At 44.5% G+C, this 27,691-nt stretch overlaps 2 protein-coding genes across 3 annotated transcripts in view; one reads left to right on the top strand and one right to left on the bottom strand.

The window, feature by feature from the left end:
* Nucleotides 1-10,343, top strand: part of LOC120027279 (tax1-binding protein 1 homolog A-like) — a 48,359-nt gene extending 38,016 nt beyond the window's left edge. Inside the window, exons 14-18 of the mRNA XM_038972196.1 lie at nt 1,873-1,959; nt 4,667-4,853; nt 7,432-7,634; nt 7,826-7,884; nt 8,194-10,343. Coding sequence (XP_038828124.1) covers nt 1,873-1,959; nt 4,667-4,853; nt 7,432-7,634; nt 7,826-7,884; nt 8,194-8,404 — 747 coding nt within the window. The 3' untranslated portion in view covers nt 8,405-10,343. The remainder of the gene's footprint in view (nt 1-1,872; nt 1,960-4,666; nt 4,854-7,431; nt 7,635-7,825; nt 7,885-8,193) is intronic.
* Nucleotides 10,344-10,404: 61 nt separating this feature from the next.
* LOC120027457 (juxtaposed with another zinc finger protein 1) overlaps nt 10,405-27,691 on the bottom strand; it is a 58,703-nt gene continuing 41,416 nt past the window's right edge. The window contains exons 2-6 of one of the 2 annotated variants that reach the window (XR_005473304.1): nt 27,338-27,410; nt 18,962-19,158; nt 14,386-14,555; nt 12,185-13,953; nt 10,405-12,129 (exon numbers count right to left, since the gene is read on the bottom strand). Coding sequence is in view for 1 of the 2 variants with exons in the window: in XM_038972400.1 (XP_038828328.1) it covers nt 13,777-13,953; nt 14,386-14,555; nt 18,962-19,158; nt 27,338-27,410 (617 nt within the window). In the remaining variant the exon portion in view is untranslated. Of the gene's footprint in view, nt 13,954-14,385; nt 14,556-18,961; nt 19,159-27,337; nt 27,411-27,691 lie in introns of both variants that reach the window. The other variant, XM_038972400.1, reaches the window with a different exon arrangement.

Below are 27,691 nucleotides of genomic sequence, written 5' to 3'. Positions count from 1 at the left end.
ATGGCTTAGTTTTTGATCTGAAATGCACTGTCAACTGTTGGACCTAACATAGACAGGTGTGTGCCTTTCCAAATCATGTCCAAATAATTGAATTTACCACAGGTGGACTACAATCAAGTTGTAGAAACATCTGAAGGATGCTCAATGGAAACAGGATTTAAAATAAAATGTATTTATCTTTTGTTTAACTAATCAAGTCAGTTAAAAACAAATTCTTATTTACAATGACGGCCCACACCGGCCAAACCTGGACGATGCTGGACCAATTGTTCGCCGCCCTATGGGACTCCCAATCATGGCCAGATGTGATACAGCCTTGATTCGAACCAGGTACTGTAGTGAGATGCAGTGCCTCTTGCACTAAGATGCAGTGCCTTAGACCGCTGCGCCACTCGGGATGCACCTGAGCTCAATTTTGGGTCTCAGAGCAAAGGGTCTGAATACAAAACATTTCTAAAAACCTGTTTTTGCTTTGTCATTATGGGCTATTGTGTGGAGATTGAGGTAGTATAAGGCTGTAACTTAACAATGTGCACACAGTGCCTTCAGAAAGTATTCACACCCCTTGGCTTTCTCCCCAAAAATTTGTGTTAGACGGAATTTAAAATGGATGAAATTTTGATTTTGTGTCAATGGCCTACACACAATATCCCATAATTCATAAAAAATGGAAAGCTTAAATGTCTTGAGTCAATAAGTATTCAACCCCTTTGTTATGGCAAGACTAAATAAGTTCAGGAGTAAAAATGTGCTTAACAAGTCACATAGTAAGTTGCATGGACTACCTCATCTCTGTACCCTACACATACAATTATCTATAAGGTCCCTCGGTCGAGCAGTGAATTTCAAACACAGATTCAACCAGAACGACCAGGGAGGTTTTCCGATGCCTTGCAAAGAAGGGCACCTAAAGTGTTATTAATTACACTTTGGATGGTGTATCAATACACCCAGTCACTAGAAAGATACGGGTGTCCTTCTTAACAGTTGACGGAGAGGAAGGAAACCGCTCAGGGATTTCACAATGAGGCCAATGGTGACTTTAAAACAGTTAGAGTTAATGGCTAACCTATAAGACAGATGAAAAACAGGAAGCCAGTACAGAATAGAAATGTTCCAAAACATGCATCCTGTTTGCAATAAGGCATTAAAGCAAAATCCTAGAAGACAAGACACTGGGAGACAAATTCACCTTTCAGCAGTACAATAACCTAAAACACAAGGCTAAATATACACTGGAGTTGCTTACCAAGATGACATTGTATGTTCCTGAGTGGCCTAGTTACAGCTTTGACTTAAATTGTCTTGAACATCTGTGGCAAGACTTGAAAATGGCCGTTTAGAAATGATCAACAACCAACTTGACAGAGCTTGAAGGTTTAAAAAAAGAATAATGTACAAATATTGTACAATCCAGGTGTTTAAAGCTCTTAGAGACTTACCCAGAAAGACTCACAGCTTTAATAACTGCCAAAGGTGATTCTAACATGTATTGACTCAGGGGGTTGAATACTTAATGAAGATATATTAGTGTTTTATTTTCCATACATTTTTACAAAATGTTAGACTTTTTCTTCTACTTTGACATTACAGAGTATTTTGTGTAGCTTATTGACAAAAAAAATGACAAATCCATTTTAATCCCATTTTAATAACACAACAAAATGTAAAACAAAGTCAAGGAGAGTAATTTCTGAGAGATATATATCTACACGTGTTTGATTTACATTCACCCCAGTGCACTAGAGTAGGTTATGTCTGGGATGGTATATACATGATGACTTATTAAAGGCTACATCTGTAAGTTCTCTTTCCCTTGTGGCCAATGTGTACAATGTTTTGTCTAGTGTTTTGTCTAATGTTTCTGTGTAGATCCAGATGGTAGAGAGGGCCATGGAGGTGACAGAGCTGAAGGAGAGTCTGGCTCAGGCCCTCAGAGAGAAGAACCAACTCAAGGAGGTACTATGAACATTCACCAGTTAGAACAGTTTTTATTAAGTGCTTTCATAGAGCTACTACAGAAGCCTGCAAGAGTTTATATTATATTTATATAATATATATTTTTTTACATTTAACCTTTATTTAACTTGGCAAGTCAGTGAAGAACAAATTATTATTTACAATGACGGCCTACCGGGGAACAACTGCCCTGTTAACCTCTCTGGGATATGTGGGACGCTAGCGTGGAAATGCAGAGCGCCAAATTCAAATAAATTACTATAAAAATTAAACTTTCATGAAATCACACATGCAATACACCAAATTAAAGCTACACTTGTTGTGAATCCAGCCAACGTGTCAGATTTTCAAAAAGGCTTTACGACGAAAGCACACCAAACGATTATGTTAGGTCAGTACATAGCCACAGAAAAACACAGCCATTTTTCCAGCCAAAGAGAGGAGTCACAAAAAGCATAAATAGAGATAAAATGAATCACTAACCTTTGATGATCTTCATCAGATGACACTCATAGGACTTCATGTTACACAATACATGTATGTTTTGCTCGATAAAGTTCATATTTATATCCAAAAATCTCAGTTTACATTGGCGCGTTACGTTCAGTAATGTTTTGCTTCCAAAACATCCGGTGATTTTGCAGAGAGCCACATCAATTTACAGAAATACTCATAATAAATGTTGATGAAAATACAAGTGTTATGCATGGAACTTTAGATACACATCTCCTTAAGGGGCAGAACGACAGATTTTTACCTTGTCAGCTCAGGGATTCGATCCAGCAGCCTTTCGGTTACTTGCGCAACGCTCTAACCACTAGGCTACCTGCCGCCCCATAATAAGCCTACCAAAAGCACTGAATTTACCAACCTACTACTATTTATATAGCTTACTCCCTCTCCCCCAATTTCTAGATTCCAACTAATGATACTGTACTGCCATGATACACTAACCATTAAATGGTGCAAATGTCATCCTCTGTGTTTGTTTCACCCCGTGGTTAGCCTCGTTTAAATGTTAACTTCATTAGTGCAGGGCTATCTAGTTTATCAAGAGAGGGGGAGGAAGAAAGAGGGGGGAGGAGAAAGAAAATAGGTATTTTCACAAAATTGTCTGAACGGTTTGCCACAAACTATTATGACCCCTCTATGGAAAGATGAGACTCACGATGGCATGCTTCGTTTTGCTCTATGGCCCCCACAAGTGTATTGGGACTCGTCTGAAGTCGGTACAGACGATCTGCCATCTTCTGTCTGTAGCGTCCCAACAGTTTGGGCCACACAATAATATGACCCCTCTGTGGAAAGGTGAGACTCTCACGAACACGTACATGTTTTGCTCTAGGAGGCCCACAGGTCTCACAAGACTCCTCTGAAGGTCCCCCAGTACCAGTTGAAAAAATGAATGGAAGTACAGTACCAGTCAGGTTTGGACACACCTACTCATTCCAGGGTTTTTCATAATTTGTACTATTTTCTACATTGTAGAATAATAGTGAAGACATCAAAACTATGAAATAACACATATGGAATCATGTAACCAAACAATTGTTAATCAAAATATATTTGAGATTCTTCAAAGTAGCCACCCTTTGCCTTGATGTCTGCTTTGCACACTTGGCACTCTCAACCAGCTTCACCTGGAATGCTTTTCCAACAGTCTTGAAGGAGTTCCCACATATGATGAGCACTTGTTGGCTGCTTTTCCTTCACTCTGCGGTCCAACTCATTCCAAACCCTTGGATGAGTAGGTGTGTCCAAACTGTTGACTGGAACTGTATATATGGAGAATGTTTAGTGCAAAAAATAAGGGGTTAAATACAGTAAAAATATTTAATGTTTCCTGATCTTTCTTATATCTCTCAGATATAGGACAGACACTTCAGAATAAACGTCCTTTTGATTTTTGTGGGGGGACTAGCTGTTGTTCCATGTAGTGAATCTGTTATTCAATGGGTTTGTATGGGCTAATAGCAAAGGCCAAATTTGTATATCTTTTTTTGATGCTTAAATTCAAAATCAAATAGCAAAATTATCCTTGGTATGAGTCATGACCTTCTTTAAAACAATTCCATTAAGCTTAGGGCTAAGACTGTAATGGGTTAAAGCTAGAATCCTTAGTCCTTAGTTGCTACATCCATCCTGGACTTAATTCATGATATATACTCATTGATTCTTGAAGAATATGTAAATGTAAACAAACAATGTATAGCCTGAAAACAATGTTAAGACTATCATTTTGATATGGATGGTCAGTCCTTGCATCCATAGCTCTGTCTATGAATTTGAGAGTGGTACCATTTATCCAGGCCCATCCCTCAGCTTTTTACCAAAACAGAGTTGAGGTGACCCTTTGTTATTGTTTCAGTTAAGGCCTCTAACTGTTAAAGTCGGGTAATGTCAAGATGAAACCACGCCCCTTGACATTGGTTTTGTTGCTGGACCTCAATAGAAATAAGCCTTCAGACTTTGTGTTTTTATCCTCAATCATTTTTTATGTCAATGTTGTCTCTGGCAGGAGCAGCATACTGCTTTTAATTATCCAATACATTTAATCCACCAATCAAACAAACAAACCATAAATGATTGAAAAGACAAGCACCGTCTGATTACCTGGTTTTCTTTGTTTTATTCGGTGCTAATTTCTTTTCCAATAATTTATTTTGTTTTAAGTCGTCTTCACTTGGCCATCTTCTCCCCATGCCAGGAGCTGCAGCAGTGTCAGGGCCGACAGAGGGAGCAGGAGGCTGATGGTCAGGGGTCAGAGGTCAAACAGCCTGTGTTGCTGCGCTACCCACTTCCCTACCCCCAAGACCCCTCCCCACCCCCCCTGGTACCCCAGAGACCTGCAGAGCTGCAGTACGGGAACCCCTACTCCACCGACAACACTCGAGGTGAGACCCACCCCCCACACCCAGCTACACTACATGTAAAAAGTATGTGGACAAATTAGTGGATTCGGCTATTTCAGCCACACCCATTGCTGACATATGTATAAAATCGAGCACACCGCCATGCAATCGCCATAGACAAACATTGGCAGTAGAATGGCCTTTACTGAAGAGCTCAGTGACTTTCAATGTGGCGCCGTCATAGGATGCCACCTTTCCAACAAGTCAGTTTGTCAAATTTCTGTCCTGCTAGAGCTGCCCTGGTCAACTGTAAGTGCTGTTATTGTGAAGTGGAAATGTTTAGCAGCAACAACGGCTCAGCCGCAAAGTGATAGGTCACACAAGCTCACAGAATGGAACCGGCGAGTGCTGAAGTGCGAAGCGTGTAAAAATCCTGTCCTCGGTTGCAACACTCACTACCGAGTTCCAAACTGCCTCTGGAAGCAACGGCAGCACAAGAGCTGTTCGTCGGGAGCTTCATGAAATGGGTTTCTATGGCCGAGCAGCCGCACACAAGCCTAATACCCTGACTACACCGCTCGCGTTGCGTGCGCGAGAGGTGCAAAATAAATTTAGAAATCTATGTTATTCAATTATTGTACCCACACTGCTCGCACACGTCAACGAGCGTCTGCGTTGCTAACGGCTAAAATAGAAGTCCTTTCTATTTCTGATGCAGATCGCGCTGCAAGTCCAGTCTCTCCCATCTCCTCATTGGTTTATAGAAGCAGGTACCCACGTGCCATCTCCTCATTGGTTATACCCACGTGGGTGATTGAAAGACTAACTGTTTTGCTGGTCGTCGTAGTAATACTATGAAAGTTTAGATGCCAATCACCATATAAGTTCAAAGAAGAAAAAGCCTGGAAGGAGGAGAGATGACTAGAAACGATTCGGGTGACCGTTTTATGTGTGGATTAATTGTCGGAGTAGAGGACCTTGTGCATTTCAGGTAAAATAACAACCTAATGTTTATATCCCAGGGCAAATTAGCCAGCAACAGCAAGCTAGCTAAATAGGACAAATTAGCTAGCAAGTGCAAGCTAACTAGCTAAATTGCCATAAATGTTTAATGCTTTTCGACCTGTCCCCAAATTAATGTCATTGGTTCAGAGTTTGTTTTGATATTTTAACCTGTGTGTCGTGATCGCGTTTGGTGTAGGGGGACACAATAAATGTATTTTAGCCGGTTTGAGTTCCATGTAAGATCACAATGCCAAGCGTCGGCGTAAAGCTCACTGCCATTGGACTCTGGAGCAGTGGAAATGCGTTCTCTGGAGTGATGAATCACACTTCACCGTCTGACAGACAACTCTGGGTTTGATGGAGCCCATGCTACCTGCCCCAATGCATAGTGCCAACTGTAAAGTTTGGTGGAGGAGGAATAATGGTCTGGGGCTTTTTAGTTCCAGTGGAGGGAAATCTTAACGCCACAGCATGCAACATTATGGACGATTCTGTGCTTCCAACTTTGTGGCAACAGTTTGGGGAAGGCCCTTTCCTGTTTCAGCATGACAATGCCCCGTGCACAAAACGAGGTCCATACAGAAATGGTTTGTCGAGATCGGTGTGGAAGAACTTGACTGGCCTGCACAGAGCCCTGACCTCATCCCCATCGAACACCTTTGGGATGAATTGGAACGCCGACTGCGATCCAGGCCTAATCACCCAATATAAGTGCCCGACCTCACTAATGGTCTTGTGGCTAAATGGAAGCAAGTCCCAGCAGCAATGTTCCAACATCTGGTGAAAAGCCTTCCCAGAAGAGTGGAGGCTGTTATGGCAGCAACTCCATATTAATGCCCATGATTTTTGAATGAAATGTTGGGTGTCAACATACTTTTGGCAATGTAGTGTGTCTGATCCGTCTGTCTCTGGCTGTAATCTCTCAGTACTGTCTCTATCTAGCATTGTCTACACTGTGTTTCTATGTCCCAGCTTCTGTTCTATCCGTCTGATTCTATCTTAGACATGGGCAGCCTGGGAGCCTGTCTCTTGGTCTCCATCTCTCAATACTGTCTCTATCTAGTATTATCTACACTGTGTTTCTATTTCCCAGCTTCTTTTCTATCGCTCCCAGGCTACCCATCTCTCCCTCTCTTCCAGTTCATCCCTGTCTGTCTCTCTTGGTTGCCATCTCTCCCTCTCTCCCCCATTTCAGCCCTGTCTGTCTCTTTGTCTCCATCTCTCCCTCTCTCTTTCCATTTCAGCCCTGTCTGTCTCTCTTGGTTGCCATCTCTCCCTCTCTCCCCCATTTCAGCCCTGTCTGTCTCTCTTGGTCTCCCTCTCTTCTCTCTCTCCTCCATTTCAGCCCTGTCAGTCTCTTGGTCTCCATCTCTCCCTCTCTCTTCCATTTCAGCCCTGTCTGTGTCTCTTGGTTGCCATCTCTCCTCCATTTCAGCCCTGTCTGTCTCTTGGTCTCCCTCTCTTCTCTCTCTCCATTTCAGCCCTGTCTGTCTCTCTTGGTCTCCCTCTCTTCTCCATTTCAGCCCTGTCTGTCTCTCTTGGAGAGATGGAGACCAGCTTCTGCACACACACTCTTAAACACTTCCTGTTTCCTGTGTTGTTGTGTTTTGTCCAGACGGGGCAGACGGCGCCCTGTCCCCGGAGCAGATGCTCCGCCCCCCTCCTGAGGCCCCTGGTGCGTGCGCCCCTCCGGCCACCTCCCCGACCCCGTGTGCAGGTGCAGACTGGGAGAGAGAGGTGGTCTGCATCCAGCCCTCCTCCTCACGAAGCATGAGCCCCCCCGACGGACTGGAACACTCCCCCGAGGAGCCACGCAATGTGAGTTCACACACACACACACCCTCACCTCAAACATTAGGGAGGGAAACGCAAAACTGTGTTAGGTCAATGTATAGGGCTGACTTGTTCTGTTCCCTTATTGGGAGGACATCACACATCCTCTAGCTCTATTAACACACTATTAAACTGAGGAGAGAGCCGTCAGTGAGGTGTGTGTCTCTATACTGTAGGTCGGTGATGGGGAGCAGCCTGCCTGCAATCATCAGGCCAGCTTCTGTTTCGACCCCAGGTAACACACACACATGACCCTCCACACAGACAATACACAAAATACTATCCCAGCTAACCCAACACTCTTTCTCCCCCCCTCTCTGCTCCCTCTTCCCCCTCTTGCTCTCTCTCCCCCCTCTTGCTCTCTCTCCCCCCTCTTGCTCCTTCTCTCCCCCTTCTGCTCCTTCTCTTCCCACTCTGATCCTTCTCTCCCCACTCTGATCCTTCTCTCCCCACTCTGATCCTTCTCTCCCCACTCTGATCCTTCTCTCCCCACTCTGATCCTTCTCTCTCCCCTCGTTTATATGGTCTTTCTCCCTCCACTCAGTGGTGAGGTCCACAAGCGCTGTCCGTTGTGCGAGGTGATCTTCCCGCCCCATTTTGAGCAGCGTAGCTTTGAGCAGCACGTGGAGAGCCACTGGAAGGTGTGTCCTGTGTGCTCTGAGCAGTTCCCCCTCCACTGCCATCAGCAGCTCTTCCAGAAGCACGTGCTCACACACTTTGACGGCCATGTGCTAAACTTCGCCAACATGGAGTAGCAGGGCAGATGGGGGTGTGTGTGAAAGGGAAGGTTTGGATTAAGGGATGTAAAGAAGAATAAAGGAACATTTACTCAAATGGGGGTCGAGATGATTTCATTCAAATTTAACTCGGACCAAGAAGGGGGATTCCAAATCAAGATGAGAAAAATCAATGGGAGTAAATTGCACTTTATGTTGTAAATTGAAATTAAATTAACTCCAGCCCTGGCCTCACACACTTCCACGAGAACATGCTACCTTTCAAAAACATCAAGGAGTGTGTGTATAACTTTGTATAAGGGGGAGTTTGTCAGTTTAGGGAAATTACAAAAAAAATATGTTTTGCGTGAGGTTTCGGAGCCTTGGAGCTCTTTGGTTTTGTCCCATGTTGATGATATCATCACTGCATGTGTTTAGTATCTGTAGGATTCATCTGCGTTAATCAGCCTGTCAATAGTAGCTACTTTACAAGACTTCATTTTCTGTTTCTGTTCCCAGTCACATGTAGAAACAGGTGACATCCAGGGATGGGAGGGAGAGTAGGATCAGGTGACATCCAGGGATGGGAGGGAGAGTAGGATCAGGTGACATCCAGGGATGGGAGGGAGAGTAGGATCAGGTGACATCCAGGGATGGGAGGGAGAGTAGGATCAGGTGATATCCAGGGATGGGAGGGAGAGTAGGATCAGGTGATATCCAGGGATGGGAGGGAGAGTAGGATCAGGTGACATCCAGGGATGGGAGGGAGAGTAGGATCAGGTGACATCCAGGGATGGGAGGGAGAGTAGGATCAGGTGACATCCAGGGATGGGAGGGAGAGTAGGATCAGGTGATATCCAGGGATGGGAGGGAGAGTAGGATCAGGTGACATCCAGGGATGGGAGGGAGAGTAGGATCAGGTGACATCCAGGGATGGGAGGGAGAGTAGGATCAAGTTGCCCCTAGACACTAATGGTCAGTTTTGCGTTTTCCCTCTAATGGTTAAGGTTAGGATTTGGTTTATCTGATCCTGCATCTGTGGGTTGGGGAAACTTCTACCGTGGAGAGGGGGGGGTTAGGATCTTGGGAGGAGATATGTGGTCTTCAAGCACCTCCAGCCCAATGTACAGTATGAGTCAAACTCTTGTCAGCAAAAGACGTCAGACGGTTAATTAAAAATAATTAGCACTATTGTTTGAATTTGACAATGTATAGTGTGTGTGTGTGTGTGTATGTATGTGTGTAACTGGGTGGTTCAAGCCCTGATAGCTGTGCTATATTAGACCGTATACCACAGGTATGGCAAAACAACTATTTTTACTGCTCTAATTACGTTCATAACCAGTTTATAATAGCAATAAGGCACTTCAGGGGATTGTGATGTATGGCCAATATACCAAGGGCTGTGTCCAGGCACTCCGCGTTGCGTCGTGCAAAAAGAATGACCCTTAGTCGTGGTGTATTGGCCATATACCCCCTCGGGCCTTATTGCTGAAATAAAAATATATATATATGAGAAGTAGAACTATTATGGAGAAATGTTTCAATTGCTGTTGTGACAATGTTTTAGTAATGACAGTGATGTTTTACTTCCTGGTCTCCATTCACTGGATAGGCTAATATTCTCCTGGCCATTCTGCTTCAGTTGATTGGAGGGAAGGTAACTGGAAATATGAACGCTATAGAAAACTACTGGACTCTTGGCTATGGACTCTTTCACCGTGTTAAGATTCTAACGATTGCCATCTTTACTTCCTTTGTTTGGGTCAAAGTAAGTTTATTTTGCGCGTGTCTCTTGATTCCTGTCATCTACTGTCAGTCTGAGATTTTACTGTTCTTTCAATGTGACCACAGTGCTGTACTTTTGGCTTCAAAAGTTGCACACGTGTGTCTGTCATGTCCAAATGCGGCCCTTTGAAAGTGTGTGGGTGTAGGTTTGTATGTGAGCATTAAAAATAAAGTACGCTTGTCAAATGGATACAATTGTCATTTTGTCTTTCCATCTTCTGGGTCAAACCCCCCCAACCCCATTCAGACAGTTCTGGCTAACGTTCTCTTTATTTTGTAATGTAATAGTGTTCACATTTATGAAGCAGCAGCTTATGTAAAAACAGTTTGATATAGTACACAGGTCTCCTCCCTCACACCCTCTGTTGCCTCCGTACAAATAGGAAACATTGTTCTCCACTTAACATACGAAAATATAATTTAAATGCACTTGACACACATTACAATACATTCACTGTACACAGTATATCGGAATAGTCCCCCTCACACACGCTTGTACTGTACTCCTCACATCCCCGCTGTGTAATACCGTCAGGCTCCCTGTTAAACTGTGACCATAGTGACCTGCATCTCTGCGGGGAGAGGACAGGTTTACAAGTGTTTGACAGATCCCGAACTGTCGAACTCCCTCTCTGATCCCTTGCTAAAATGCGCTGGAGCCAAGGCTTCCAAGTAAGGAAAACCTGGCACAGAGACTCCGGAATGCATTCTGTACAGCCACAATCAAAAACAATGCTACCTTCCTCTTTCACTGACATTTTTGTCTGTGTTGTATGCTGGGCCTGTATTCACGTAGGAGTGGTGTTCTAGAATCAGGTGCCCGCTCGTATTCATTATGGTTTCGAAGGATTCTGTTTTTAGCGAGGCACTTCCTCTGAGACGCTTTGTGAATACAGGTGCACTTTGCCACACCTAGGGTTGTTATGGCAACCGTCAAGCGTGTGTGTTGGGGTACCATCAGACTCAGACCATTATCACAGAACAACAGGTTAGAAATGTTTTCGGGCCTGGCACGGGGTAACATTTTGCCAACGGGCACCACTTTTTGACACTACACCACTCTGAAGGCATGGTATCACAAATAGGCCAGAACATGCTTACCTTGACACAATATCAGACTGCTTCTGTAAAGCAGGAGGCTATGGGCAAGGTCCTTGTTATGACACTATCTGCATCCCAAATGGCATTCCCTATACAGTGCACCACTGTTAACCAGGGCCCAAAGGTAGTGCACTTTATGGAATAGGGTGTCATTTAGAACACAGAACTCATCTAAAATGTCACTATTCCCCGTATACAAAAATAGGGTGTCATTTGAGACAGCTGTATATTATAACACTATGGAGGACTGTAACAGAGAAGGCGGAATAATAACACAAGAGGCTGAAAAGCTCAGATACTGCAGAAAGACTTGGCTAAGAAGCAACAGACTGTACTGGAATGCTGTAGTCTACAACGCAAGGCAACCAACGTTTGTAGGTGTAATCTCTGGAGATACACCCTTTAAGACAAACACATGCACAAAAACAAAACATACCATCGACACTCACACACATACACAGTCACACACATACACACTGGAGGCGCAATGAGACCCGTGTTCTCTTGACACGTTTGCGCACCTCTTTGATGAAACCGTATGACAGTCTCTCTCCCCCCTCCCCCCTCAGGCACATGGTAATGTAAATGTTTGGCAGTAGAGAGCTGTTGGCAATGATCATGGAAAAGTAACCAGAAACAATACTTGGCAACTAGAATAGAATAGAGCATGATGCCTCAACTGGTCTGCTCACACTACAGTCTGGAATAACCTAGAATACAGGATGATGCCTCATCTGGTCTGCTCACACTACAGTCTGGAATAACCTAGAATACAGGATGATGCCTCATCTGGTCTGCTCACACTACAGTCTGGAATAACCTAGAATACAGGATGATGCCTCATCTGGTCTGCTCACACTACAGTCTGGAATAACCTAGAATACAGGATGATGCCTCATCTGGTCTGCTCACACTACAGTCTGGAATAACCTTTGGAATACAGGATGCACAATCCATTCCGAAATCATTGGGGCGAAGTCCTAGAACAGAGGGAATGAAGAAATGCAATAGTTTCTTTGTTTCTCTATATGGGCTGAACACTAACATGAAATCTGTGCAAAATGTATTTAGGGACGCAGATCTGAAGTTAGGATTAAAGCCATAGTCTCTTTGTTTTTGCTGCTGGGAATATCTAGACCTGAGGTCACCTAGCTGTTTAAAGTTTGACCTATGACAACAGGACAGGTTGTCTCGGGGTTGAGGAATGAAAAAAAAAATAACACTTATTGATGAAATATCAAAAGAAACTAATATCTGGAAAATATATTGAAAAAGAATAAAAAAATAAAGCTTGAAAATAAAGTGGAACTACTTAGTATATATGCTGATGAATACTTATATTTGTATATATACACACATCTATTGTTTATATATCTATATATAGACTGTATAATCCAACTCCACACCTTCCTTCTCTTTTACATTACTCCTCTCTTCTTCTTCTGTTTTGTTTTTTCTTTCTTTTTCTTTTCTTTGTTTTCGTTTTGTTAGCACCGTATGTCAATACAAAAAGTCACGGAAATAGTTGGGATAGCGTAAGAATGTGCAAATGTACAAACAAAAAAGCCTATAAAGATGCATGTTATTAAAATAACAAGAGATAGAGTAACATGTGAAACCCAAAGAACATAATACAAGACATAAACAAGTTAAAGCATGCACTAGATCCTTTAGTGTGTGGGAGGAAGGGATAGGGGTTTGGGTTGTCACCCCTAAGGTTGGGCTAGAAGGGATAGGGGTTTAGGTTGTCACCCCTAAGGTTGGGCTAAAAGGGATAGGGATTTGGGTTGTCACCCCTAAGGTTGGGCCAGAAGGGATAGGGGTTTGGGTTGTCACCCCTAAGGTTGGGCCAGAAGGGATAGGGGTTTAGGTTGTCACCCCTAAGGTTGGGCTAGAAGGGATAGAGGTTTGGGTTGTCACCCCTAAGGTTGGGCCAGAAGGGATAGGGGTTTGGGTTGTCACCCCTAAGGTTGGGCCAGAAGGGATAGGGGTTTGGGTTGTCACCCCTAAGGTTGGGCTAGAAGGGATAGGGGTTTAGGTTGTCACCCCTAAGGTTGGGCTAGAAGGGATAGGGGTTTGGGTTGTCACCCCTAAGGTTGGGCTAGAAGGGATAGGGGTTTGGGTTGTCACCCCTAAGGTTGGGCTAGAAGGGATAGGGGTTTAGGTTGTCACCCTCAAGGTTGGGCTAGAAGGGATAGGGTTTTGGGTTGTCACCCCTAAGGTTGGGCTAGAAGGGATAGGGGTTTAGGTTGTCACCCCTAAGGTTGGGCTAGAAGGGATAGGGGTTTGGGTTGTCACCCCTAAGGTTGGGCCAGAAGGGATAGGGGTTTGGGTTGTCACCCCTAAGGTTGGGCTAGAAGGGATAGGGGTTTGGGTTGTCACCCCTAAGGTTGGGCCAGAAGGGATAGGGATATGTTTTGGTTGGTTGGTCAAGGTGGGTTGGATATTAACATTGAAAAAGTGTGGGGTGGTTGGGTTGGGAGTGCTGGTGAGGAATAGGGAAATGTTTGGGGGGGGGCTCTCTAGCCCTGCATCTTGCGGATGATGTCGGCAGAGACGGGCGGGTGGAAGTTGATGGTGTGGTGTCTCAGGCCCTGGGACGTCTTGTAGCTCTTCCCACAGCGGCACTTGAAGGGCTTCCGCACACGGATCTGTGTCCGGTGGCCGTTCTTGGCATGGTATTTAATACCGTTCACATTCTGAATGAGGGGGAGAGACAGATTAGCAGGCCTGGCGTGGGCTAGCGGTCTAAGTGGCTGCCTCCAGAACACAGCTACCTGTGCGAGCGTGGGTTTGCATCCGACCGACTGCTATTCTAGCATCCCCTATCCTCAGTCCTTTACTGTCCTACCTAATAAAGAATAGAATATAAAGGAGTGGGACTGCCCCACTCCTAGAAAAATAATAATTCCCCTTACATTATCTTAGTGAAAATCCCTAAAAGCAACATCCAGGAACAACATTGCAAACGTTGACATTGCTAGAGGAAACTCCCCCTCACACCCTGAAGTGAAAACCTCCACTACACAGATCATAGGCTATACTGAACTGATATATAGAGGACTAGTGTGTAGCAGAATAACAGAGCTAGGGACTGTTCTATAAACTGGGGCTGTGTGTGTTTACTGCACCTTGTATCTCTTCTTGCAGCCAGGCACAGGGCAGGCGAAGGGTTTCTCCTCCCCTCCATTCATACACATGGAGCTGAGGATAGACTCTGAGCTGATGGCACTCTCTGTGGTCCAGGACTCATCACTGTCTGACTCCTCATAGTCCACCTCCTCATCATCATACTCACTGCCTGGAGGGGGAACACACACACACACATCAGTTTGCGTGTCATGGGGACATGACTATACTGTCTCAAGTAGAGGGGCATGGAGCATAGAACAGAGGAGGGTTCAGTGTGTGTGTGTGCCTCAAGAGTACCCAGGGGGAGGGGTTTGGCTCCCTGAAACGGATCATTAAATGGGAGGTATCCTCATTGCTCTGATTTAGTAAGTGCACCACTTTTTCCACACACACACACCGACTCTCATAATCCCCAACCCCAATGTGCGCACACAACACACACACACACACACACAGGAAATGCTGCACCTCAGCAGGAGGAAATGGATGGCACCCTGACACATGTTAAAAGGATTTCAACAAGGGTGTGTGTACACGTGGTTGTGTGTAAACGCAAATATTTGGGCAGGAATTGGACCATCTGCTTCAGGGCTCTGAAACACACACACCCGTATGAACAGTGTGACAGCTGGTGTGTAATTACCTGTGTAGACTGGGACCACTCCACATCGCAAGAACACTGTCTCTACTGAACACACTAGAACACTCACAATAGGAATGTTCCATTTCGCTTGAGGGGGACCCATGAAAGACTGCAGGGTCTCTATGTCCTTCTGCAGCTTCGTCGTTTGGTCTAAAATGGTGTCCACTCCAGGACCAAAAACTTGGACCGGGGAAATGGGGAGCTCCATAAAGGGTTTCTTCACGGAGGTCGACATCTTTGTCGGCGACAGCCCAAGCGGTCTGCGTGACGAGATGATCATAGACAGGGCTTTGCCATTAGCACGTGACATCTCAGAGTTTAAGAGGGAGAGGAGTCTGGACACCGGAGTCATTTCAGCCATCAGCTCAGGGTCACCGTCAGTGGACAGGCGAGCTATCAGACCGTGCAGGTATGCCAGATGAGGTCCCAGAGGACAGCGGGGAGACCTACCAATGATCTCGTCTGGGAGGACCATGGCCGCAATAATGGGGTCCATGACTGGGTACTGGCCCAGTCTCAACTCCTCGGGAGAAGCCATGATGGTCCATGAAGGCTTTCACTGGCTTGAGACATGGGACCTTGAGTTCACCTTAGCCCAAGATTGACGCATTAGAGAACTTGGAGCACTGAGGAATGTACACTCTGGCCAGGTTGCTGTTAGGATCTGGATTAATATCCAGAGCTTTCAGAACTCTTTAGAGGAACTCCTGCATATCAGCTGATGAACAGGGGCTTCACTCTCAGCCCTCTCTGAGCCATGGTTCGCTGACCCAGAACCAGCCTCAGAGGTCTCTTCTTCTAGGTCATTACCAGCAAAGACGGGGATAGCATCAGGATCCTGTCTTAAGTCTTCAACGGAGCCTGTCAGGCTGAGAGAACAGAGGTGCGAAGACAGAGAGGCTGACTGAGCCGCCTCATCCAGAGTAGGGGGAATCTACAGCCTGAATGGCAAGCTCTAAGCCCAGGCACATAATACAGGTGCAATGGGCATCAGTCGAAGCCAAGCCAGCATTGCATTTATCGCAGTAGTATGGAATGGATGATATTCTCCCCGTCTAGACAGAAGCAGAAATACAGATATGTCTTATAGATGAGATCATCTGTATAACACCACATTCTACGGATATCAGAATATATTGGAGAAATTCCACTCACAATCCCCAAAAGGTATGGATGTGAGGAGCCCAACTCAACTGACAGTGACAGACTAGGTGTGAGGAGAGGTCATGAGAACAGACTGGCTAACTCTGGCGAGATTAGTGAGGCGCACATCCTCTGAATCTAACTCTGGCAACAGCTGCAGCTCGAGCCAGTAAGATAGTATGCGAAGTTTGGACGTCAAGGTGCGACACGGTGTTTAGCTAGAGAGTCTCACCTAGCCTGGGTAGGCGCGGTACCCAGACTCAAACTCCAGAGAGAAGAGGCTAGCATCCAGCTGAAGCTAACAAGCAACAGATAACGCAATTACACGGGAGGCTAACCGGCGGACAAGACAACGAAGCCTCGCGCCGTGAACAGGTTGGCCCGTTCACCCTACTTCGTAGCAAGGTGTCACCCTGTAAGAAAAAAATAAAGATGACAAAACACTGCAGAGCACTCCTGGGAGGAGTAATCTTCACCCAAAAGGTAGTATACCGTAATTTCCGGACTATAAGCCGCTACTTTTTCCCACGCGTTGAACCTCGCGGCTTATACAATGACGCGGCTAATTTATGGATTTTTCCTGCTTTCACAAGATTCATGCCGCCAAAAAACTGAGCACCGTCACATAATGTGACGTAAATCGAGCGCGCTCAAACTTCCCATCATTTTGATTACGGTAGTCATTTTGTCACCCTCATCATGGCAAAGACACGGAGAAATGCATATGATGCAGCTTTCAAGTTGAAGGCGATCGATCTGGCTGTTGGAAAAGGAAATAGAGCTGCTGCACGGGAGCTTGGCCTTAATGAGTCGATGATAAGACGTTGGAAACAGCAGCGTGAGGAACTGACTCGGTGCAGAAAGACAACAAAAGCTTTCAGAGGGAAGAAAAGCAGATGGCCCGAACTAGAAAATGAGCTTGAAGACTGGGTCAACACACAGAGAGCAGACGGCCGAGGTGTTTCAACTGTGCAGATCCGACTGAAAGCCAAAACAATCGCCACCGCAATGAAGTTTGAGGATTTTAGAGGTGGACCATCGTGGTGTCTAAGATTTATGAGACGTAAAGGCCTGTCCATCAGGGTACGGACGAGTCTGTGTCAGCAGCTCCCTCCCGACAACGAGGAAAAAGTTTCAAATATCCGCAAATTCACTGATGCAAAGATAGCGGAGCATTCCATCGGCCCGCACGACATCATAAATATGGATGAGGTTCCTCTGACGTTTGACCTGCCTCTCACTCGGACTGTCAACAGGAAAGGCGAATCATCCATCACGCTGAAAACAACTGGGCATGAAAAAACACACTTCACCTGTGTTCTGAGCTGCACGGCATCGGGAGAAAAGCTTCCACCGATGTTGATTTTCAAACGCATGACAATGCCAAAAGAAAAATTCCCGAGAGGAATTGTTGTGAAACTCAACAAGAAAGGATGGATGACGGAAGGCCTAATGCATGAATGGCATACGGAGTGTTACGGCAAGCGACCGGGAGGATTCTTTCACAAGAACAAGGCATTGCTCGTGTTGGACAGCATGAGGGCCCACATAACAGATTTTGTGAAAGAAGCCATCAAGAGGACAAACTCAATTCCAGCTGTGATTCCTGGGGGCACAACAAAGTATTTGTAGCCACTCGACATCAGTGTAAATCGTGCATTTAAGGTGGCGCTCCGTGTTCAGTGGGAGGCTTGGATGACAAGTGGGGAGAAATCCTTCACTAAAACGGGCCGCATGCGAAGAGCAACTTATGGTCAAGTCTGCCAGTGGGTCCTGACAGCGTGGAGCATTGTCAAAAAATCCACTATCATCAACGGGTTTCGAAAGGCTGGACTGCTGCGTGTTGAAGAGGGCAGCATGAGCTCAGCGGGGAATTTGCCTCTGGATGAAAGTGACGAGAGCGACAATGAAAACGATCCAACATCGGATGAAGCAATTCTGAGGCTATTCAACTCCGACACCGAAGGAGATGACTTCAGTGGTTTCAGTGCACAGGAGGAAGATAGTGACCAATGACTTTCTTGGTAGGCTACTGTTTACTGCTATTTTTTACATTTTTGTTACAAGCCGTGTTTCGTTAAAGCCTATTTATTTTTGTTACAAGCCGTGTTTCGTTTAAAAGCCTATTAATTTTTGTTACAAGCCGTGTTTCGTTTAAAAGCCTATTTATTTTTGTTACAAGCCGTGTTTCGTTTAAAAGCCTATTAATTTTTGTTACAAGCCGTGTTTCGTTTAAAAGCCTATTTATTTTTGTTACAAGCCGTGTTTCGTTTAAAGGCTGTGTAAAGTTCATTTGTTCCAATGTACCGGTAGGCACCTGCGGCTTATAGACATGTGCGGCTTATTTATGTACAAAATACTTTTTTAAATTTTATTCAGTGGGTGCGGCTTATATTCAGGTGCGCTTAATAGTCCAGAAATTACGGTACTCGACACACTCAACGACAGTTACATCCACTACTCACTCGCCTGCGTAGCCGAGGGAAGAAAAGAGGACATGATGCTGGGTGTTTATAGGGGGTGGGGGCACGCGCATCACACGGATTTACTCTGATATTAATACCTCGGCTCATCCTGCCGCCAGGCGAAAGGATATCCATTGAGTGACTAGCATAGTCCCTAGTTCATTGAACTCTGGTTAAGTGAGTAACCTTGGTTCCATTGACCTTCAGTCTAGAACACTAGAGGCAATGCCATTTAGCAGATGCTTTTATCCAAAGTGAGCCACACAGGACCACAAGAGGCAAAAGGCAACAGGCAACACATCCAAAATCTCCACTTTCGCTTACCTGTGGGCGTGCTGCTACGGAAGGAGGAGGAGGGTGTGATGGGAGGAGTCACGGGGGGAGTCAGGTTGCCGTTGCTGTGCCGTGGAGGTGTGGCCACGCTGTTCCGAGACACGCCACCTGTGATTGACAGGGAAAGTTTGGGTGTGGCCTTCTTCTTCAGGGTCTCCTGCTCCCGACGTGCCGCGTCCGTCATAAACCTGGACACAAACATTGCTACACAGGTTACACACACACACACACACACACACACACACACACACACACACACACTATTTAAACAATATGTATTATTTATCTCCCTCTCTTCTGGCTCCTTCTTTTCTCTCACCACTCCTCCACCCACACTAGGGCTGTGACGTTTAAACAAATTTGGGATTGTTAACGTTTAGAAAAAAAAAACTAACCAATTAAAATCACAGTGCAGTAATCGCAAATCTACCATTAACAGGTTCCGATCATGATCATAAAAGGCAAAAATGTAAATTCACCAAATACCTAACGCAACAATGCTGTAAGGAGATGGCTATGCATCTTTCTAATGATTTGCCACTCCGCACATCAAATGGTGAGACAGGGTAGCGACAGCTTCGAAGTACTGTATGGCAATACTTTGAGAAATTAAATGAGAAGGTGATGAAATGCAAACTTTGCGAGGTGGAATTGAGATACAGTGGTAGGCAGTACAGGTGCAATGCTGAAAGGAAAGCCCGGTGAGACCCAGCCTGCTGCTGGCAGCAGTGCGATAAGGGACGGAGTGAAAATCACAGCGCTGACTACAGAAATGATTGATATGCAGCCATTGTCAATGGTAGAGGATATCAGCGTCAATGCCTTAATGGCATATCTAGAACCAGACTACAAGATGCCATGTGGAAAAACTGTGACAGCCCTGAAGGAGGAAAGTGCATTCAGCCACAAGAGCGTTAGTGAAGTCAAGCACTGATGTTGGGCGATTAGGACTGGCTCGCTATTGGCCTTCAAATTCATCCCAAAGGTGTTTGATGTGGTTGAGGTCAGGGCTCTGTGCAGGCCAGTCAAGTTCTTCCACACCGATCTCGACAAACCATCTCTGTATGGACCTGGCTTTGTGCACGGGGGCATTTTCATGCTGAAACAGGAATCAAATCACATTTTATTTGTCACATGCGCCAAATACAACAGGTATTCACCTTACAGTGAAATGCTTACTTACAAGCCCATAATTAACCATGCTGTTTTTTTTTTTTTAAGTACGAAAATATTTAAGAAAATAATTCAACTAAAGTAAGAAAAATGTAACACAATAAAATAACAATAACGAGGCTATTTACACGGGGTACCAGTACCGAGTCAATGTGCGGGGTTACAGGTTAGTCGAGGTAATATGTACATGTAGGTAGGGGTGACTATGCATAAATAATAAACAGCGAGTAGCAGCAACTTAAAAAAGCGGGTCAATACAAATTTATTTATTTATTTATAGGGGACAATGCACATTAATCAACAGCAATATTACAATAACGCAACATCCATGTAAATATGGCGGAGTTAGCATAAAGCTAATTTGCAGCCTTAGTCCCAGGACAGCTAAGGACAATTACACAGACACAATACACATACAAATACATTATATCCAATAATACATCATTCTAACGACAACACTATCATCAACTGTCGTCTTACATACAGTTGAAGTTGGAAGTTTACATACACTTAGGTTGGAGTCATTAAAACTCATTTTCAACCACTCCACAAATGTCTTGTTAACAAACTATAGTTTTGGCAAGTCGGTTAGGACATCTTTGTGCATGACACAAGTAATTTTTCCAACAATTGTTTACAGACCGATTATTTCACTGTATCACAATTCCAGTGGGTCAGAAGTTTACATACACTAACCTGACTGTGCCTTTAAACAGCTTGGAGAATTCCAGAAAATGATGTCATGGCTTTAGAAGCTTCTGATAGGCTCATTGACATCATTTGAGTCAATTGAAGTTGTACCTGTGGATGTATTTCAAGGCCTACCTTCAAACTCAGTGCCTCTTTGCTTGACATCAAAAGAAATCAGCCAAGACCTCAGAAAAAAAATTGTAGACCTCCACAAGTCTGGTTCATCCTTGGGAGCAATTTCCAAACGCCTGAAGGTACCACGTTCATCTGTACAAACAATAGTACGCAAGTATAAACACCATGGGACCACGTAGCCGTCATTCAGCTCAGGAAGGAGATGCGTTCGGTCTCCTAGAGATGAACGTACTTTGGTGCGAAAAGTGCAAATCAATCCCAGAACAGCAGCAAAGGACCTTGTGACGATGCTGGAGGAAACAGGTACAAAAGTATCTATCTAGTATCTATCACAGTAAAACAAGTCCTATATCGACATAACATGAAAGGTCTCTCAGCAAGGAAGAAGCCACTGCTATAAAACCGCCATAAAAAAAGCTAGACTACGGTTTGCAACTGCACATGGGGACAAAGATCGTACTTTTTGGAGAAATGTCCTCGTCTGATGAAAGAAAAATAGAACTGTTTGGTCATAATGATCATCGTTATGTTAGGAGGAAAAAGGGGGAGGCTTGCAAGCTGAAGAACACCATCCCAACCGTGAAGCACGGGGGTGGCAGCAGCATCATGTTGTGGGGGTGCATTGCTGCAGGAGGGACTGGTGCACTTCACAAAATAGATGGCATCATGAGGGAGGAAAATTATGTGGATATATTGAAGCAACATCTCAAGACATCAGTCAAGAAGTTAAAGTTAGTTGCAAATGGGTCTTCCAAATGGACAATGACCCCAAGTATACTTCCAAAGTTGTGGCAAAATGGCTTAAGGACAACAAAGTCAAGGTATTGGAGTGGCCATCACAAAGCCCTGACTTCAATCCTATAGAACATTTGTGGGCAGAACTGAAGAAGCGTGTGCGAGCAAGGAGGCCTGCAAACCTGACTCAGTTACACCAGCTCTGTCAGGTGGAATGGGCCAAAATTCACCCAACTGATTGTGGGAAGCTTGTGGAATGCTACCCGAAACGTTTGATCCAAGTTAAACAATTTAAAGGCAATGCTACCAAATACTAATTGAGTGTATGTAAACTTCTGACCCACTGGGAATGTGATGAAAGAAATAAAAACTGAAATAAATCATTCTCTCTACTATTATTCTGACATTTCACATTCTTAAAATAAAGTGGTGATCCTAACTGACCTAAGACAGGGAATTTTTACTTGGATTAAATGTCAGGAATTGTGAAAAACTGAGTTTAAATGTATTTGACTAAGGTGTATGTAAACTTCCGACTTCAACTGTATGAGGAACCACAGATAACTCATGTGTACATGTTTGGATAGATTTTAGCCATGTTTCCAATTCAAATGTAAAAGTACAATAATCAGTGCAGCCTCTCAAGTCCATGGGCATTGCAGTCCAGTATATTGTAGCTCTAACAGAGAAGACCAATTGGCCGATTTTACTGTGTCGAAAAGGGACAACGCAGTCCCCTCTAGTTACTGCCCTTGTTATCCTGGAGGTGCTTTCCTTGAGCATGATATGCCGACATAGGGGTGGCTGGTCAAGACCATGCAGGATCTTTAAAGACTTGTATCTACATACTGCTTAAAGCTGTCCAGACTAACTAAATGATGTGTGTGAATGACATGACAATGGTGGAAACTGTTTGGTTTATTATCAAACATCAAAAAAAAAATTTTTTAAGAGTGATGCAATTGGTTTCAGAATAGTAGCTCCTGCTTGTGACCAGCATGTGAGGCAACATATCAGATGTGAGAAGATCATAGCATACATAGTTTGGCGGCCTCCAGAGGAAGGAACGGTCTGATGAACCTAAAGTTGGATAATCCAAACATAACCGTGTTAACCACCTTCTTCACATGTTTCTTAAATTTCAAATTGGAGTCCAAAATGACACCAAGATACCTGAAGTTAGACAACTTTCAGATTCTCCCCATTAACAGGAACAGCTCGTTGGGAAGTAGTACGGGTAGCCATTTGAGTAACTGTTTAGCAGTCTAATGGCTTGGAGGTAGAAGCTTTTAAGGAGCCAGACTTGGCGCTCCCGTACCGCTTGCCGTGCGGTAGCAGAGGAAACAGCCTATGACTAGGGTTGCTAGAGTCTTTGACAATTTTTAGGGCCTTCCTCTGACACCGCCTGGTATAGAGGTCCTGGATGGCAGGAAGCTTGGTCCCAGTGATGTACTACCCTCTGCAGCGCCTTGCGGTCTGGTGCCGAGAAGTTGCCATACCAAGCGGTGAATCAACCAGTCAGGATACTCTCAATGGTGCAGCTGTAGAACTTTTTGAGGATCTGAGGACCCATGCCAAATCTTTTCAGTCTCTTGAGGGGGAATAGGGGTTGTCGTGCCCTCTTCACAACTGTCTTGGTGTGTTTGGTTTGGACCATGATAGTTTATTAGTGATGTGGACACCAAAGAACTTGAAGCTCTCGACCCGCTCCACTATAGCCTTGTCAATGGCCCCCCTTTTCCTGTAGTCCACAATCAGCTCGTTTGTCTTGCTCACGTTGAGATAGAGGTTCTTGTCCTGGCACCACACTGCCAGGTGTCTGACCTCCTCCCTGTAGGCTGTCTCATCGTTGGCGGTGATCAGGCCTACCACCGTTATGTCGTCAGCAAAATATTATGGTGTTGGAGTCGTGTGTGGCCACGGAGTCGTGGGTAAACAGAGAGTACATGCGGGGACTAAGCACACACCCGAGGGGCCCCGATGTTGAGTATCAGTGTGTCAGATGTGTTGTTGCCTACCCTTACCACCTGGGGACGGCCCATCAGGATGTCCACGATCTAGTTGCAGAGGGAGGTGTTCAGTCCCAGGGTCCTTGTCTTAGTGATGAGCTTTGAGGGCACTATGGTGTTGAACGCTGAGCTGTAGTCAACAGCATTCTCACGTAGGTGTTCCTTTTGTCCAGGTGGGAATGTGCAATGTAGAGTGCAACGGAGATTGCATCACCTGTGGATCTGTTGGGGCGGTATGTGAATTGTATTGGGTCTAGGGTTTCTGGGATGGTGGTGTTGTGAGCCATGACCAGCCTTTCAAAAGCACTTCATGGCTACAGACATGAGTGCTACGGGGCGGTAGTCATTTGGGCAGGTTACCTTGGCATTCTTGGGCACAGGGACTATTGTGGTCTGCTTGAAACATGTAGGTATTACAGACTCTGTCAGTGAGAGGTTGAAAATGTCAGTACAGTCGCATGCTCTGAGTACGCGTCCTGATAATCCATCTCGTCCTGCGGCCTTGTGAATGTTGACCTGTTTAAAAGGTCTTACTCACATAGTCATCCGGAACAGCTGGTGCTATCATGCATGGTTCAGTGTTGCTTGCCTCAAAGTGAACATAGAAGGCATTTAGCTCGTCTGGTAGGCTGGCGTCACTGGACAGCTCGCAGCTAGGTTTCCCTTTGTAATCAGTAATAGTTTGCAAGCCCTACCACATCCAACAAGCGTCAGAGCCAATGTAGTAGGATTCAAAGCCAGTGTAGTAGGATTCAATCATAGTCCTGTGTTGATGCTTTGCCTGTTTGATGGTTCGTTGGGACTTGATTTGATTTATTAGGATGTATTAGGATTAGCCGATGCCACTGAAAACAGCAAATTTTACTGGGGTCTGGCATACAGTACCAGTCAAAAGTTTGGACACACCTACTCATTCAAGGGTTTTTCTTTATTTTTGCTATTTTCTACATTGTAGAATAATAGTGAAGACATCAAAACTATGAAATAACATGTATGGAATCATGTAGTAACCAAAAACGTGTTAAACAAAATATATTTTATATTTGAGATTCTTCAAAGTAGCCACCCTTTGCCTTGATGACAGCCTTGCACACTCTTGGCATTCTCTCAACTAGCTTCATGAGTTAATCACCTGGAATGCATTTCAATTAACAGGTGTGCCTTAATGAATTTGAGCCAATCAGTTGTGTTGTGACATGGTAGGGGGTGGTATACAGAAGATAGCCCTATTTGGTAAAAGACCAAGTCCATATTATGGCAAGAACAGCTCAAAATAAGCAGAGAAACGACAGTCCGTCATTACTTTAAAACATGAAGGTCAGTCAATCCAGAAAATGTCAAGAACTTTGAATGTTTCTTCAAGTGCAGTCGTAAAAAGCATCAAGCGCTATGACGAAACTGGCTCTCATGAGGACCGCCACAGGAAAGGAAGACCCAGAGTTACCTCTGCTGCAGAGGATAAGTTCATTAGAGTTACCAGCCTCATAAATTGGCAATTACTGCACCTCAGATTGCAACTCACAGAGATCAAGTAACAGACACATCTCAATATCAACTGTTAAGAGGAGACTGCGTGAATCAGGCCGTCATGGTTGAACTGCTGCTAAGAAACTACTACTAAAAGGACACCAATAAGAAGAAGAGACTTGCTTGGGCCAAGAAGCACGAGCACTGGACAGACTAGTGGAAATCTGTCCTTTGGTCTGAGTCCAAATTTGCGATTTTTGGTTCCAACTGCTGTCTTTGTGAGACGCAGAGTAGGTGAACAGATCTCCGCATGTGTGTTTCCCACTGTGAAGCATGGAGGAGGTGGTGTGATGGTGCTTTGCTGGGTGACACTGTCTGTGATATATTTAGAATTCAAGGAACACTTAACCAGCATGGCTACCACAGCATTCTGCAGGGATACACCATCCCATCTAGTTTGCGCTTAGTGGGACTATCATTTTTTTTCAACAGGACAATGACCCTACACACCTCCAGGCTGTGTAAGGGCTGTTTGACCAAGAAGGAGAGTGATGGAGTGCTGCATCAGATGACCTGGCCTCCACAATCACCTGACCTCAACCCAATTGAGATGGTTTGGGATGAGTTAGACCGCAGAGTGAAGGAAAATCAGCCAACAAGTGCTCAGCATATGTGGGAACCCCTTCAAGACTTTTGGAAATCATTCCCCGTGACGCTGTTTGAGAGAATGCCAAGTGTGCAAAGCTGTCATCAAGGCAAAGGGTGACTACTTTGAAGAACTTTGAATATAAAATATATTTTTTATTTGTTTAACATTTTTTTGGTTAATAAATTATTCCATTTGTGTTACTTCATAGTTTTGATGTCTTCACTATTATTCTAATATGTAGAAAATTGTAAAGATAAAGAAAAACCCTTAAATGAGTAGGTGTGTCCAAACTTCTGACTGGTACTGTATAACGAAAAAGATATTACAGACAAAAGACTTTACAATTTACATACATTTAAAAACATCTACCACGTCGCAGCTGAGCCGTTGTTGCTCCTAGATGTTTCCACTTCACAATAACAGCATAGTTGACTGGGGCAGCTCTAGCAGGGCAGACATTTGATGAAATGACTTGTTAGAAAGGTGGCGTCCTATGACGGAGCCATGTAGAAAGTCACTGAGCTCTTCAGTACAGCCATTCTACTGCCAATGTTTGTCTATGGAGATTGCATGGCTGTGTGTTCAATTGTATACACGTCAGCAACGGGTGTGGCTGAAATAGCCGAATCAACTAATTTGAAGGAGTGTCCACATACTTTTGCATATATAGTGTATATTTTTGGTCTAAATTTAAGCATAAGGTTAGCTAAGCATAAGGTTAGCAGTGTGGTTAGGAGTTAGGTTTAAAATCACATTTTTAGAAGATAATTTCAGAAATAGGTGGGCTTTATGTCTTTGTGGCTATGGCAACTAATGACGACCAGTAGGTAGCCATCACTGTGGTAGATTGAACTGCATTGCCCCATAGCGGTCATATGCAGAATTTATGCAGGATTGTGAATTCACCTCATTGGCAGTTTAAAAGTTAAGAACATTTGTACATTCGTCAAATCCCTAACTCACACACAGTATGATTTAAGAGGTGTGAGATTGGACATGAAGCTTTGGGATTAACACACATCTCATTCTCATTTCTGTGTTTGGCTAGGCTGTAACTGTGTAGAGAGCACGTTTCGCTTCTTCTGTGGTTTTCGGTGCTTCTAATGACAACACTGTTTATCTGGGAACGGATCAGTCATCCAAACACAAACAAGACACACTCACAGTCACACCAGCACGGTCACACCAGCACGGTCACACCAGCACGGTCACAAAAACACAAAAAGCACCATAACACACTAGGGGCAATTAGAATATCACAACTGCTAAACAATGGTCAAACACAAGTCTGATACAGGCCTCAGAAGAAGAAGTCGTATCAGATTTGCTACTAGACAGAATCATGTTTTTCAAACCAAAAGCCTGAAGAAAACCAAGGATGTGGTAGAACTGAAGCCAGGAATGTTGATCACATCAAATTTCAAATGACTGGCCACTTCTGTCCACGTATGCTAGTCTTTGTCGAAACTACTCCATCGGTGGAGCAACACTGCCCTGTGTGTAGGTTACCTGTTGATGTAGCTCAGGGCCAGGTAGGTGGGCTGTTGTTGCTCCTGTTTCTCCAGAACACGAGGATCTGTGTCTGAGACAGAGAGACCAAGAGAGAGAAACAGAGAGAGAGAAACCAAGAGAGAGAGAAAGAAGGAGAGAGTAGGGTATTTAGTTACCGTAGAATAAATCTAGATAGATCATATGGATATTTAGTGCCTTCAGAAAGTACTCACACCCTGACTTAGGCATTTTGTTGTGTTACAGACGGAATTCAAAATTGATTAAATTGTGTTTCTCACCCATCTACACACAATACCCAATAATGACAAAGAAAACTTTATTGAAATTGAAATACAGAAATATCTCATTTAC

Source organism: Salvelinus namaycush, chromosome 32 (genome assembly GCF_016432855.1).
Source record: "Salvelinus namaycush isolate Seneca chromosome 32, SaNama_1.0, whole genome shotgun sequence".
NCBI classification, from domain to species: Eukaryota; Metazoa; Chordata; class Actinopteri; order Salmoniformes; family Salmonidae; genus Salvelinus; species Salvelinus namaycush.
The sequence above is the reverse complement of the archived record's forward strand: the minus strand, read 5'-3'. Positions and strand labels throughout refer to the sequence as shown.